We start from the raw sequence: 12,940 nt of genomic DNA on the forward strand, positions 1-12,940 counted from the left end.
TAACTTCCTAGCAAGTCTCGATGGACGGATGAGATCGTCGGATTACGTTCGTTCGTTCTTTTCGATGCAAAAAAGACAACGAGTTTCCCCACATCCTCGAGACTCCTAAAAGCTTCTCGATTCTCACGACGGCTCGGCGTGTGCGCTGGTACGTGCAAAAAAAGTAGCGTAAAAGAAAAAGAAAGAAAGATATATATATGTAAGAACAAAGGGAAACGAGGGAAGTAAAGAAATGCTTGTACTTATGTGTATGTGAACAAAAGAGAGAGAGAGAGAGAGAGAGAAAGAGAGAATATTATAGACAAGGAGTGAATAAAAAGGAGCTGGAGTACGGTAAGCGTGTTGGATGTAATTGCGACGAGTGCCTCGATTAGTCGGAATTATGCTCTCGATTGTCTCTCATCGAGGATATACACCAAACAAGAAGAGGAAGGGAGAAAAACTATAGCGACATCAGGTTCAACGTGACAGCGCTGGCAACAATTATTCGGCCCCTCTGCAACGCTTTAAAGCTGCTTGCTTCCCCCTCGTATTTTTAGTACATCAAAACCGGCAGCAAGAGAGAGAGAGAGAGAGAGAGAGAGAGAGAGAAAAAGGGAAAAAAAGAGAGAAAAAGGATGAGCGTACGAGAACGCCATGAACAAAGCGTTATTCGTTGCTATAATCATTGAAGAGGAGGGCGAAGAGGTGAGGAAAGGCCTCCGCCATGATTGCAAGCTTTGAATTAAGCTTTCACGCTTGTTCTCTATATACGTCAGTTAGTAATATCAATCTAAATTTTAATTTTTAGAAATATTTCATTTGTTATGAACGTATACGGAAATAAAATTTTCTAACTCCGACTATTTATGTGTAATCTTCGCTTCCTATCTCTCTCTTTTTCAATAAAAGAGCTTTATTGAGAAGTGCAAAAAAAGAAATGAATCGACGGGAAGAAGGAAAGAGGAACTGAACAAGAGCACTGGACGCTTTGGCAAAAGGATTTTCATCGGGTTCGATTTATCGGTTTAATTGAATGTTTCCGACGAAAGGATACAAGAAAAAGAGAGAGGAGAAGAAAGGAAGAGTTCGATACTATAATACTAATTTACGGTGTACTGATTTTAATAATCTCGTTCAATCGTCCATCTGTCTGTCTGTCAGTTTATTTGTCTGTTTATTCAAGACAATACAGAAAGAAAGAGAGAGAAACAATAAACGAGAGTGGGAGAGAGTTAAACATAACGAGATAACAGCGTTATTCGTCTACGAGGAAGAAAGATAGTAGAGAAATCAAAGGCGTGGAACGGTACCGAAAGCGTGCATTAAAATGCAAAAGGGGGCAGCATCGTTCGGATGTGGAAACTTGAATCTCTGCGAACGGAGCAATGGCTCCTCCTCCCCTTCCTTCACCTCCACCTCATACTCCTCTTTCACTTCTTCTTCTTCTCTTCATCGACGAAGGTCGAACGCGAGAGGAATCGTACCAACAAATACTTGTTCTTTTCTTCTTCTACTATTTTTTTTTACCATTGTTAAGGAAAGGAAAAAAAATGTAGAAGAACAAATTTGTCGTAGAAAAAAAGAAAATAAGTCATCGACGCTGACCTATACCACACGAGACTTTTACTCCTTCTTTTCAAAAAAAAACAAGAAAAATAGAGAAAGAAGGATATGGAAAATGTTTGTAGAAGAAAAAAAAAAAGAAAAGTAAAAAAACCAAGGGAAAGATAAAAGATCCATGCATCGAAAGGAAGAAAGAGAAGAGAGAGATCTAAAATCTAGTTTATCTAGTAGTGAAAATCCTGATGACTCAGCTCACAGCAAGAACGAGTGTACGAGTTACTCGCAACACTACTTACGCACGCCAGGCACACATACTATATACATATAATATACGTAGGACACGAATACCCGAATGAGCATACACACAGACACATACATACATACACAGAGCTGTGTTACTCTTCTCTACCCAGAAGAAGAGGATTTATGCGTAGGTGTATGTATATACGTATAGAAATGCACATACACACGGATAGATCGACCGACACGACGACTACGCGACCAACGACGAGAGCTCGACCCTATCGACGTTTTCTTGCTAACTTCCGTTGAACGAAACCACACGAAACTCACAGCCAAAAAATAAACGATGTTATATTATTCATTTTAATTTGCCTTGACTGACGATCACGTTTTTAAACGATGACGAATTTTATCGTTAAAAATAATTTCTTTGTGAAATTCACAACCAAATGTAACGTGTAATTTGACGATTAGAAAAAATTGCCTCTAAAAATATTAATTTATCATTCCAATTAATCATAGCTAATTTTCAATGACACAATACAATTGATTTAATATATATGTCATATATCATTTAAAGGAAATTTTTGAAAGATTCTTGACAACACACTACGAGCATAGTTCATTCTTTGAAAGCACTCAAAAACTCAAGTATCTCTCCCTTTCTCTCTCTCTCTCTCTCTTTCTTTTTCAATATCTTTCTTATTCTTCTTAAAAACTAAAACTAAAACGGATAAAACGGTCCAATGTACTCGAACAATCGATTTTACTATAGAGTCGAATGAACCGATTAAACTATAATGAAAGAAGCTTAAGCTTGTATGGAAGAGGATAAATTGGTCGCCTACCCGATTCATCGACTGTTCCAACTTAACGATTCGGGCACACTACGACCCCTCCTCGTATATATGTATAGTACTATCGACCCTCGACCTCGAGCAACGTCCACCAAACGATTTGACTTCCTCGACTTTAGGACGATGGAATAACATACAGCATTCGAAAAAGAAGAAGAAGAAGAATAAGGTAAACGAATTAGGAAAGAAAGAAGAACAGACAAGTTAAAAGGGTTCCGTCTTACAATGATTATACATATATATATATTACATACGTATTACTCACTCACGAAGCACGACGCACAAACTAGACGTGTCGGTCTCTAGGAGGACGTTACACATGGCGATATGACAGACAGTTAGAAGATAGAAAAGGATAATAATAATAATAATAGTTGTAATAACGATAGTAAAATAATAATAATAATAGTAATAATAATAATAATAATAATTATAATAACGATAAGTAGAAATAGATGTTATGAGGAAGGAAACGAGAAATACGCTCGAGCTAAGAGCTCGCGCTCGCTCGGCGTTCACGAGCACACTGCTCCTCACTCATGCACGCATGCACGCAACGACGCGACCACACACCTCTTAACTCCGTCCACGCTCTTACCCTTTCCCTCCCTCTCACTCTCTCTCTCTCTCTCTCTCTCTCTTTAATATCAAGAAAATCACATCACCTCTCTCACTCGTCGAACGAACAACACTATTCTTGCGTTTATATTTTGCTTCTTTCCTTTTACTTTTCCTTCCAATTCAACTATTTATCTATTCATCTATCTATCTATTTCCTACTTCTATTTTTTCTTTCTCTCTCTCTCTCTCTCTCTTTTCTTTTCTTTGACTTTTGGAAGGAGAGAAGAGCGGGCGTCGTCGTTTAGCGTCACGTTGGGCCACGAACAAACACCACGGCGAGACTCTTCCTCGCGAACGAGCGAGGAGAACAACACGAGAGACAGAGTGAAAAATCGTGGAAAATCGATCGTGAAACTCGGAGGCGCGGCTGCAGTGCCGACCGAAACGACGTGCACACAGCTCGAACCCTCCTTTACCCCTACCCTTATTCTCTTATTCTCTCTCTCTCTCTCTCTCTCTCTCTCTCTCTCTCTCTCTCTCTTCAAAATGATCCTTTGTTATATGCTGTCTTACATTTGCTTATTTATGTTTCTTTCATTCCTTACGATGAATCACACTCAATGGAAACAATTATTTAATTGATGTCTTCGATTCTTCCAATGAATCAATGATTATTACCTTCCTATTTTTCATCTTAAAAGAACAGGGCACGTGACAATGTATGCACGTTCATGGCTATCCGAGCGTGCCTTCTCACGAATACGAACGCCGACGTAGAACGCGACGAGTGCTCACCAAAGAGCCCGAAAGCAGCTGGAAACCTGCTGCCGATGGCTCGACAGTAACGTACTTATACATTTTTAGTGCCAGGTGACTTTTTATTGTTCTTTTCCTTTGCCTTACTCTAAATTCAACTTTGTTTCTTTTTTTTTTTTTTTTTCATTTTTCTTCAAATCTATACATAATACAATTCATTATTTTTTCTGAAAATAACGAGGTAAAATCCACCCTTTGAAACATTGCAATCATCATGATAAAAAGTTACAAGAATTCCTTTCGAATTCTTTTTAGTCAGAAGCCATGCTTTTTCTTTGTTCCAAAAATACGAAGGACTGCCAGCTGTTCGTCCTGTTGGAATACGAAAGAAACCTTACTAGGGTCCGTTTAGGATCAAATTATCTCTTTCTTCGATCGCACCTTCGAGTAAAAGAAAATAATTCCTCGTTCTGCACGTTCCTAACTCTTCTTTTCGAATATCGTATGTATTGCCTCCAAGCGTGTTATAAGTAGGTGAATTTGCCAATAGTGAATTCAACCAATGACGGCTCTCCAGGGTACTTCGGAAAGAGGGGTGAGAAGTAGAAGTTACGCGAGGAAGTCCAGGATCGTAGTCTTCTATTTTGAAGCCACGATCGTTCAATGTTTATTTTATTGAAAACATATTTGGGTGTGTTTGTTGTCAAAATATTGCCGAAATTGTAAAAACAATTTTCGTATCTTGTAGAAGAGGATATCATATTGTTGATACATTTTATTTTAATTTGCAATGCATATGATTTTATGAAGATCAAAACATTTCTTTATATCAATTAAATTAATCATTGTTATTTTATCAATTACTTCAATCGACATCAACTCATCACTTTACGAAATCTCAGAATTATTTTTTTTTTTTTTCAGTAAAGTTCCAAATTTTGTTAAAAATACTCGGTCGATAAATTTAAATTATTAATGATACGTATTTTAAATGTAGAAACTTTCCTTGATACATGTAAATAATATTGAAACCTTACTTATCGACAACCGAGTAAAAATGATAGGAAAAGAAATCTATTTTATCGACTGTTCGCTTCGGTCGATATACGAGAATCGTGAGTATACTAGAAGTAGTAAAAGAATTTTCGTCAGACTTACCTCCTTCGTCGGTCATCACTGATACTGTTGTGGCAGGTCCATGGCCTTCCGGATTGAAAACTTGGAGAGAAACGAGGTACTGCGTGTATGTTTCTAAATTGTGAATACTGTGATTCTGGAAAACATAAGAATAAATTTTATATATATATTCAAGAGAGCAAGTTTTATTTGAGAATAGAATTGATTTGAAAAGTATGTCAATTTTATATACTGCTTTCCAACTTACGTCTACTGCGGGATCCCGTATGTAGATGTCTTTCATTTCCATATTCGTTTTGTCTCGCGGTCTATATCCAATTCGATATCCAAGAAATTCTCCGTGTATGGTTTCACGACTAGGTGGTTTCCATGCTAAATATATAGACGTTGCCGATGTGTTGTACGCGCTGGTGATAAGGGGTTTACCTTCGGGAACTAAAAACAGAGAAGGTGCTATTTTCAAACTTGTGCTACACATATATATATGTACCCATAATTATGAAAGTGGTCTAAGTCATATATTTCTTGTTTCGAGATATTTAAAGGATTCAATTCGAACACTAAATGAGTTCCATATAATATTGAAATAACAACCACTCTAGAATGGTTCATTTTTGACAATATCGTAAAAATTACATTGAATTCATTTCGTTTAAAATAATATGGTGTGAAATAACTGATAAACTTATTTTTTTTTAATTTTGACTCGGACTACTTTCATAATTATGAGTACACATATAAATATAATATATATATCCGTTTATTTGTGTGTATATATATAATATACATATATATGTATGTAATACGTAATCGTTTCGCCGCTTTATCGTATAAGAAAATTTATGGAAATATTCCTGGGTATATTAAAACTTCTTAAAGGATGGAGGCCGCGCTCATTGAAAGTCTGCATTTTGAAATTTTCCACGGTCGACCATCCGCAAGAATCTCAATCGGATTCTAAGTTTTACCAAGGAATCTTTTTATAAATTTACTGCCTGGAACACTCGAGCTAGTTTCATCGTTGCAAATGGAAGTTTAATGGTCACAACGTTCGTAGCTTCCTCCCTTTTATCGCAACAGCTCCCTTTTCTTTGCACCAACTGGTGTACGTTTACGTTCGTATATATATGAACGTACTGTAGAAAAATCTTTTCGCAATATCGCCAACTTTTAAGAAGTATTTTGTGAACATTTTACACGGACGTTAGCACCAAATGTGTTGTACAAACTAGAACAACATTTTTTTTTAATTAACACTTTTGTTCTTGCAAAGTAGTTACTCTCATTAAAATGTAAAAAAAAAAAAAAAACGAAAAAAGAAAAAACGTAAATACTTTTTTCTTTTATTTTCATAACTTCCTCGTAAATTACTACAAGAAAATTAATCATAAATCTTTAGTACCAGACTCATTTTTTGTTTCCCCTTAATTTAAAAGATCGTACGATAAATTTTATTTCCAATGAATTCTCATAGAATGAAATCTTGCAATTAAGCCGATTAAATTCCGTTGAGAGAGGGAATCCTTGGTGCTGGGAAGGAGAGACAAGGTTTCCATGTAGAAGGAGGAGAGTGAAAAACACCTGCGTAATAATTCTCTTGCCGGGATAATGTGTTTCGTGGTCCCTTTTCGCCGAGAACGAAGGCAGAAAGCTCGTTGTTCCTGTCAGAACTCGGGAGCTGTTCGAAATAATTAGCGTCTGCATCACTTTTGAAACTCTCCGTCCTTTCCACACACGTGAGAAAGAGGAAGACAGACGATATATATATATATATATATATATATATATATAACTATATATAACATGAATCACTTACACTCTTCCATGTGAAGTCTACATACGAGTTGACTAACTTTCATTCTGTATATGTATATTATATTGTATATGTGAGTGTGTATGGATATTCGCGACCATCGCCAACGCTATGGCAGATGAGAAATTGTCGGAGAAATAATTTCAAGACATTTAATGCTCGCCGTACGTCACTGTGGCCGGAACTGATGTGAAACAACTAACCCACCGGCCGAGGCTTAATGTCCACGAGTAAAGTGTTAATTGTGCGAGAGATCGTCACGAGAGAGAGAGAAAGAAAGTGAAAGCAAAGTTGACCAAGCGAAAATGGTATCGAGTTACGTGTTGTCTACGCCGAACGGAAATGTGTGGTATCTTAATTGACGTGAGTTCTTAATGAGACGTACAAAAGGTAATGTTCAGGAAAAGAGAAACAATTAGACTTGTGTAGACACTCGTTTCAAATTAAGCTAAATTTTCCACTCTTCTGTGTCTGTTTGTTATTAAGAAGTATTTCATGATATGTTGTCTTCCTTTCTTATAATATAAATAAAGCTGTACTTTTTTAGAATTCATATATTTGTAAATTTAAAAAAAAAGAAAGAAATTTTAACGAATCGGATTATAATTCTCTTGATGATCACATTACATATCGGAAGATTCATTTTACCTTCTTTATTGCTTTAATTATGTATAAAAGTAAAAGGAAAAGTAATGAAATAAATGATAAATTGTAAGTGCATTCCATGGTTACATTTATGGATTTAGGAATAAATAACCAGCGGATGAGAGCAAATTATAACGAGTTCATAGGCGACATTAGCATGGGTCAGGTGTTTGCGCGATAAGTAGAAAGTGATAAGTCTTTTAGGCGATTTCCGCTCGCCACTTCGTCGAGCAATTTAGCTCAGCGATAAATGTGAGCTACATTTTTTACAGACGCTAAATCTGCGTTAACTTATTATTACCTCGGCGGTGAGTTTATGACGGTGGCGTTGGGTTTTATGCTTCCGTGATAAATTATCGGAGTACCGATTTTCTCCAAAGCATGACCATGCTTTTAAAATGACCGAGAGTAAGAGGGGGGAGGGGAGAGGGTATTGCTTCCTAAGTGTTTTTCGAATCGTCAAGCTTAAAACATAAATGTAATGAATAAAGTCGCGACAATTTTCCGGGATGTATTGTAAAATGCTGATATCGTTTTTTTTTCTTCCTTTTTTAGAACACACAACAGCATTTTACATATGACAAATTTATATTATACCTCGAGTACCTTATTATCACGATTTGTGAGAAATATCCTAAATAAATCTTATTAAATGATAGCATAAAAATGATAGTAAACCATTTTTGGTTCTTTTCAATTCTTTTAACTAGTTGAAAAGGTGAAAATTGCTTGGATTTATTAAAAAATCATTTTACCGCACCGTGAACCTTATTAAAGAACTTTCGATATATTACATTTTTGTAAAAATGATTGATGCTTTATTACATGTTTTTTCGATAAAACAATAAAAATTCTTTTATCCCTGGCAAAAATAATATATATATATATAATAACGATATCGAAGAATATTCTTTTATAAAAATCGGTAAAACGATCATAGAATCTCTTTTGGGTATCGGAAATTAAGAACTAATACATACTATATACATATATATATATATATATGGAGGAAAAAGAGATATCTATAGTGTGTTAGAACGCTTCTAATTTTCTAACGGTGCTTTTGCAAAAGGACGAGAGGGAACTTTAACTCGAATGCCACGTCGACGGGTGGGCCGATGGCTAATTGGTGGCTAGGTTGCGCTATATATTTATGGTGGACAGCCGAACGAGGTCCGTAAACGGGAACGAGAAGCGATATACGCGTATCGAAGCTGGAGCAAAGTGGTAGGAGAAGTTTCGTTGGTGCCCTATTGATCCGGGAGCGTGGGCTTTCATTTAAGCTATCGTGAATTCCCGTCCTGTACAACGCACTACTCACACGTATATATGTATAGGTATATATATACAGATATATACAGAATTACACACACACACACACCCATACACAAATATATATATATATATATATATATATATATATATATATTTTTGTATGGATCCAATCTCGTTATTTATCTTTCTTTCTCTTTCACTGTTGTTGTGGTGTGCTTAAAACTCTACTTTCTCTCGTAGCTTCGCAACCAAAGCTGATTCAAAACTGAATTAGATAAACGAGATTGAATTCGATGTAGAAACTATACGGACGAATTCTACGCGTGTTGTCAATATTGACGCATTGCTTTGCAAGCTAATCGACACCTACGAATATCGCTTTCATTCCGATTCTCACGATGTTGACGATCACCATTCCACGTTATAAGCATGTCTCGAAAAATAACGGGAACGACGTTGTCCTATTTCTATGTTCGATCTCACCCAGAGATACGTTCCTTCGGGTGTGACACTATGATAACTAACTGCAAGTTTTCAGCAAGAGAACGTTTAGGTAATAGATATTGTATCTATGTTTACAAGATGAATGCAACAGAGTGAGAGAGAGATAAAAAGAGAGATTCACATGTATATCGTAGTTCCAAACTATGTAAACGTTGAACAAAGAGCAGTAGCACATATATTATAGTAACAACAGTATTGACATTTACTAACAAACATCTTCGTTATACGAGGTTTATTCATTGAAGCCTTACTTGGATCTAATAATCAAAATAATATGCTTTTAAGCTTCATCCTATTTCAACCCGATGAATTTATTGGATTTATGCTAGTTAGGTATCTATGAAACAAGATAACCGAATATCAAATAAACTCATGTTATTCCTTCGATTATTATGAGCGTATGGAAAATTTACAAATGGCTCAATCTCAATTATGTATATATCTCTCTCACCCTCTCCCTGTCTCTCTCTCTCTCTTTCTCTCTCTCTCTCTTTATTGAATAATTTCCCCCTATTATGTATTAATGAGAGAGGAATAAATGAATATCCTACGATTATTACAAACGTATCTATACCTATCGATAATTATTCTAATTGTTTATCAATCTACATGTATGAACAATAATGGTAGTATAATTGAAAATGATTCTCCAACTTTGTCTTGTTACAAACGAAATAACTTTCTTGCGATTTTCGATCGGTTAATAGCAAATCGATGTGTTTGAGTTTATACAAATGATAAAGAGAAATATAGAGATAGATAGATAAATAGATAGATAGAGAGAAACGTAAAGGGAATGAACTGGCTTTTTCACATATAGAGGACACATTTCGGATAACAGTCGTCGGGGTGGTATTTAAATTAGTTATTGACACAAGTACACGCAATTCCAGGACGATACGAGGGCATTTGTTCGCCAATGCGGGTCAGTCTCGATAACTAGATAATTATTCTCGTCTCACGTGGTACCATAATGAACCTACCGCACAATGTACACGCTCTCACGTACACGTTCGTGTCCATACCCCTTGACTCCTCCTCCTGCCCTATCTCCTCCAATTCCTCTACACCATTCCCTTTTCCCTTCTCTCATATGCACCACCAGTAGCATCACATCGTACACGCATCCTCGATACCTCGCACGTATGCGTGCTCGCGTTCGTTCTCGTTTAATAGCTCTGATTCTACATTCCCTCGTATTCGACAATGCTCTGGGTCGGCTGCATTTCCGCGTCCCAATTCGCCAGAAACGCTAAAAACGAGCCCTGATTGTGAGTTTAGAGCGACTATTACGTTAGCTGCGTGCACGTCCCCTAGATTTACAGTGTCATCAAAAGTGTCGTCAAAATGTGACGAGAGCGAGCGAGAATATCGTGCCTCGCATAATGCTTTATCCGGTGATTCGACGTCTCTCTCTCTCTCACACACACTTCTCTATCCTTCTATTTCTTTCTTTTTTTTATTATTTTTTATAAAGTATGCATTAGTCGAACAGAAAAGTGTGTGAAAATCGAGGAAATCATCGCAGCAGAAAAAGAACTCGCACCTTCTATTGAAATATTTTTTCTTTTGATACACGAGAGAATGCTATATGTATATGTATATTAAATCCAATCCTGTACGAATAGGTAGACATTAAATCCTCGTCCAGCGTTTTCCGCTTCGTTGCTTCCGAATAACGCGATGCCAATGTCCGATACACGAACACGACTCTTCTGCATCCTTTCTTTATTTTTTATTACTCCAAGTTAGTCCATAACCGAAAGGGAAAAAAACATATGTATATAACGCAGTTATTATCGATCTGAGAATAATTCATATAATTAATAAGATTGATATTGAGAAGGATAAATGAGAATTACTAGTTTCTTTCTGATTTCAAGGTTGAACGTTCGAGTTTTTATCTGTTGGACGTATCTCCTTATTTTTGTTTTATTCGTTTAAGCCACACGAAACACGTCGTCAAGAGCTAATAGACGTTTTCGTTGTTGTTATCATCTTTGTCTTTGTCCTTTGTCGTCGTTCATTCTCAGCTCATTTCTAAGCTGAGTTGTATGGATCTACGCCAAACTTCTTGCAAGCTTTCATTTCTTCTTGCGATCAGGCTGGAACGGATGGCGCGTCGTTACAGCGATAAAACGGAAATTACGCTTCTTCTGTGTTACCCTCGAAAGAGATCGCAAAAGAAAAAGAGAGAGAGAGACGTATGAGAAAAGACCAAATTCGCGTTTTCTTATATTTTTCTCGAGCAGAGTTTTCCGATAAAAAATCACTTGGTTTAACATCGAAAAGAAACAAAAGAAAAGAAAAAAACCAAAATAAAGAAGACATTCCAATTTATCACTAACCACCGAGAAAAGCCTTCGAGAGTATTAGAATATTTAAAACAAAAGATATAATGGAAAAGAAAAAAGAAAAGAAGAAAGATCGAATGCGAAAGTAATAAATAAACGTAATTAAATTCCTTGGATTCCTCGAGTATCTTTCCTCGTTTTTCTCTTTCATTTCCTTTCTTTCTAAATGTAATACTGTAGTACACGATGTAAAGCGAAGGGAAGAGGGGGCTAACATAAGTATTAAAGAGCGCGAATCTTCGTACTAAAGAGGAGGACCATCGTGAACATTAATTAAAAGCAACGAGGTATACTCGATCGGACGATAAATCTCGGCCGGGCTTCCTCAACGTCGTCCTCTTTCTTCAAGCTCTTTTCGAAGTCTTTTTCCTCCTCCTCCTCCTCCTCCTCCTCCTCCTGTTAAACTTCCTCCTCAACTTCCTCCTCATCTAATTCCAGTCGCGCGGAATTGCCTCTTCGTGCACGATCAAGCCGCTAATTGTCCTAACCCACGATCGGTACACGAGGAATTTAGGTCAAACGAGAGCAGGAGCAGGAGCAGGAGCAGGAGCAGGAGGACGAGGGGAAGAATGGTTGTGCTCACGTACGTTACAGAAGCACCCAAAGCGCTGGCAAACTTTGTCGGCCATAGGAACGATGAATGAATCAACGAACGAACGAACGGAGTATACAGGTGGATGTCGTTGAATCCTGTCTGCGTTTACAGAATTTATAGGGCTCGCGCGTACGACGGTTCAATCTATTTTCTCTCTTTCCCTTTCTGTTCATCCCATCTCTCGTGGGGGTGCAAGACTGAAACGTCAAGTGGAAAAATAAAGAAAGAAAGAGCAAGAAAATGAGAAAGATAAAGATGAGAGAAAGAGAATAAGGGCTAAAAACGTTAAGATATATGAGAAGAAGTGAGAAAGAAAGTGCACACACCACTCTCGCGTCTCACTGCAATTAGTGCCTCTTTAGTCACGGGCCTTGCCAACAACCTGGCTTGCGCACGCGCGCACACGTGAAGGACCGACCAGACTAACTACTTTCAACCTTCTTTTTCTTCTTCTTCTTTTACTTTTCCTCTTCCTCCTGCCTCCCTCGACCCTCGCCCTTCGTCCCTCGCCCCTCTCCTTCTATCTCTCTCTTTTTTTTCTTTATTCTCACGTTTCTCCAGGCGCAAACCCGTTTACTTTACGCTACTAATGACCGAAGAGCGTGAGTCATTTAATCCGTCTGCGAGGGAGGATTTGCGGAGTCATTGCGCACCT

General features: G+C 37.2%; 1 protein-coding gene across 3 annotated transcripts in view; it reads right to left on the bottom strand.

Moving 5' to 3' along the window:
- Positions 1–12,940, bottom strand: part of LOC106788787 (tyrosine-protein phosphatase 99A) — a 61,836-nt gene that overhangs the window by 15,517 nt on the left and 33,379 nt on the right. For all 3 annotated transcript variants that reach the window (XM_014752357.1, XM_014752355.1, XM_014752356.1), the window contains exons 4-5: positions 5,347–5,534; positions 5,121–5,235 (exon numbers count right to left, since the gene is read on the bottom strand). In XM_014752357.1, the coding sequence (XP_014607843.1) occupies positions 5,121–5,235; positions 5,347–5,534 (303 nt within the window). The remainder of the gene's footprint in view (positions 1–5,120; positions 5,236–5,346; positions 5,535–12,940) is intronic.

Source organism: Polistes canadensis, unplaced genomic scaffold, assembly GCF_001313835.1.
Source record: "Polistes canadensis isolate GaletaPanama2010 unplaced genomic scaffold, ASM131383v1 scaffold_154, whole genome shotgun sequence".
In the NCBI taxonomy this organism is placed as follows: Eukaryota; Metazoa; Arthropoda; class Insecta; order Hymenoptera; family Vespidae; genus Polistes; species Polistes canadensis.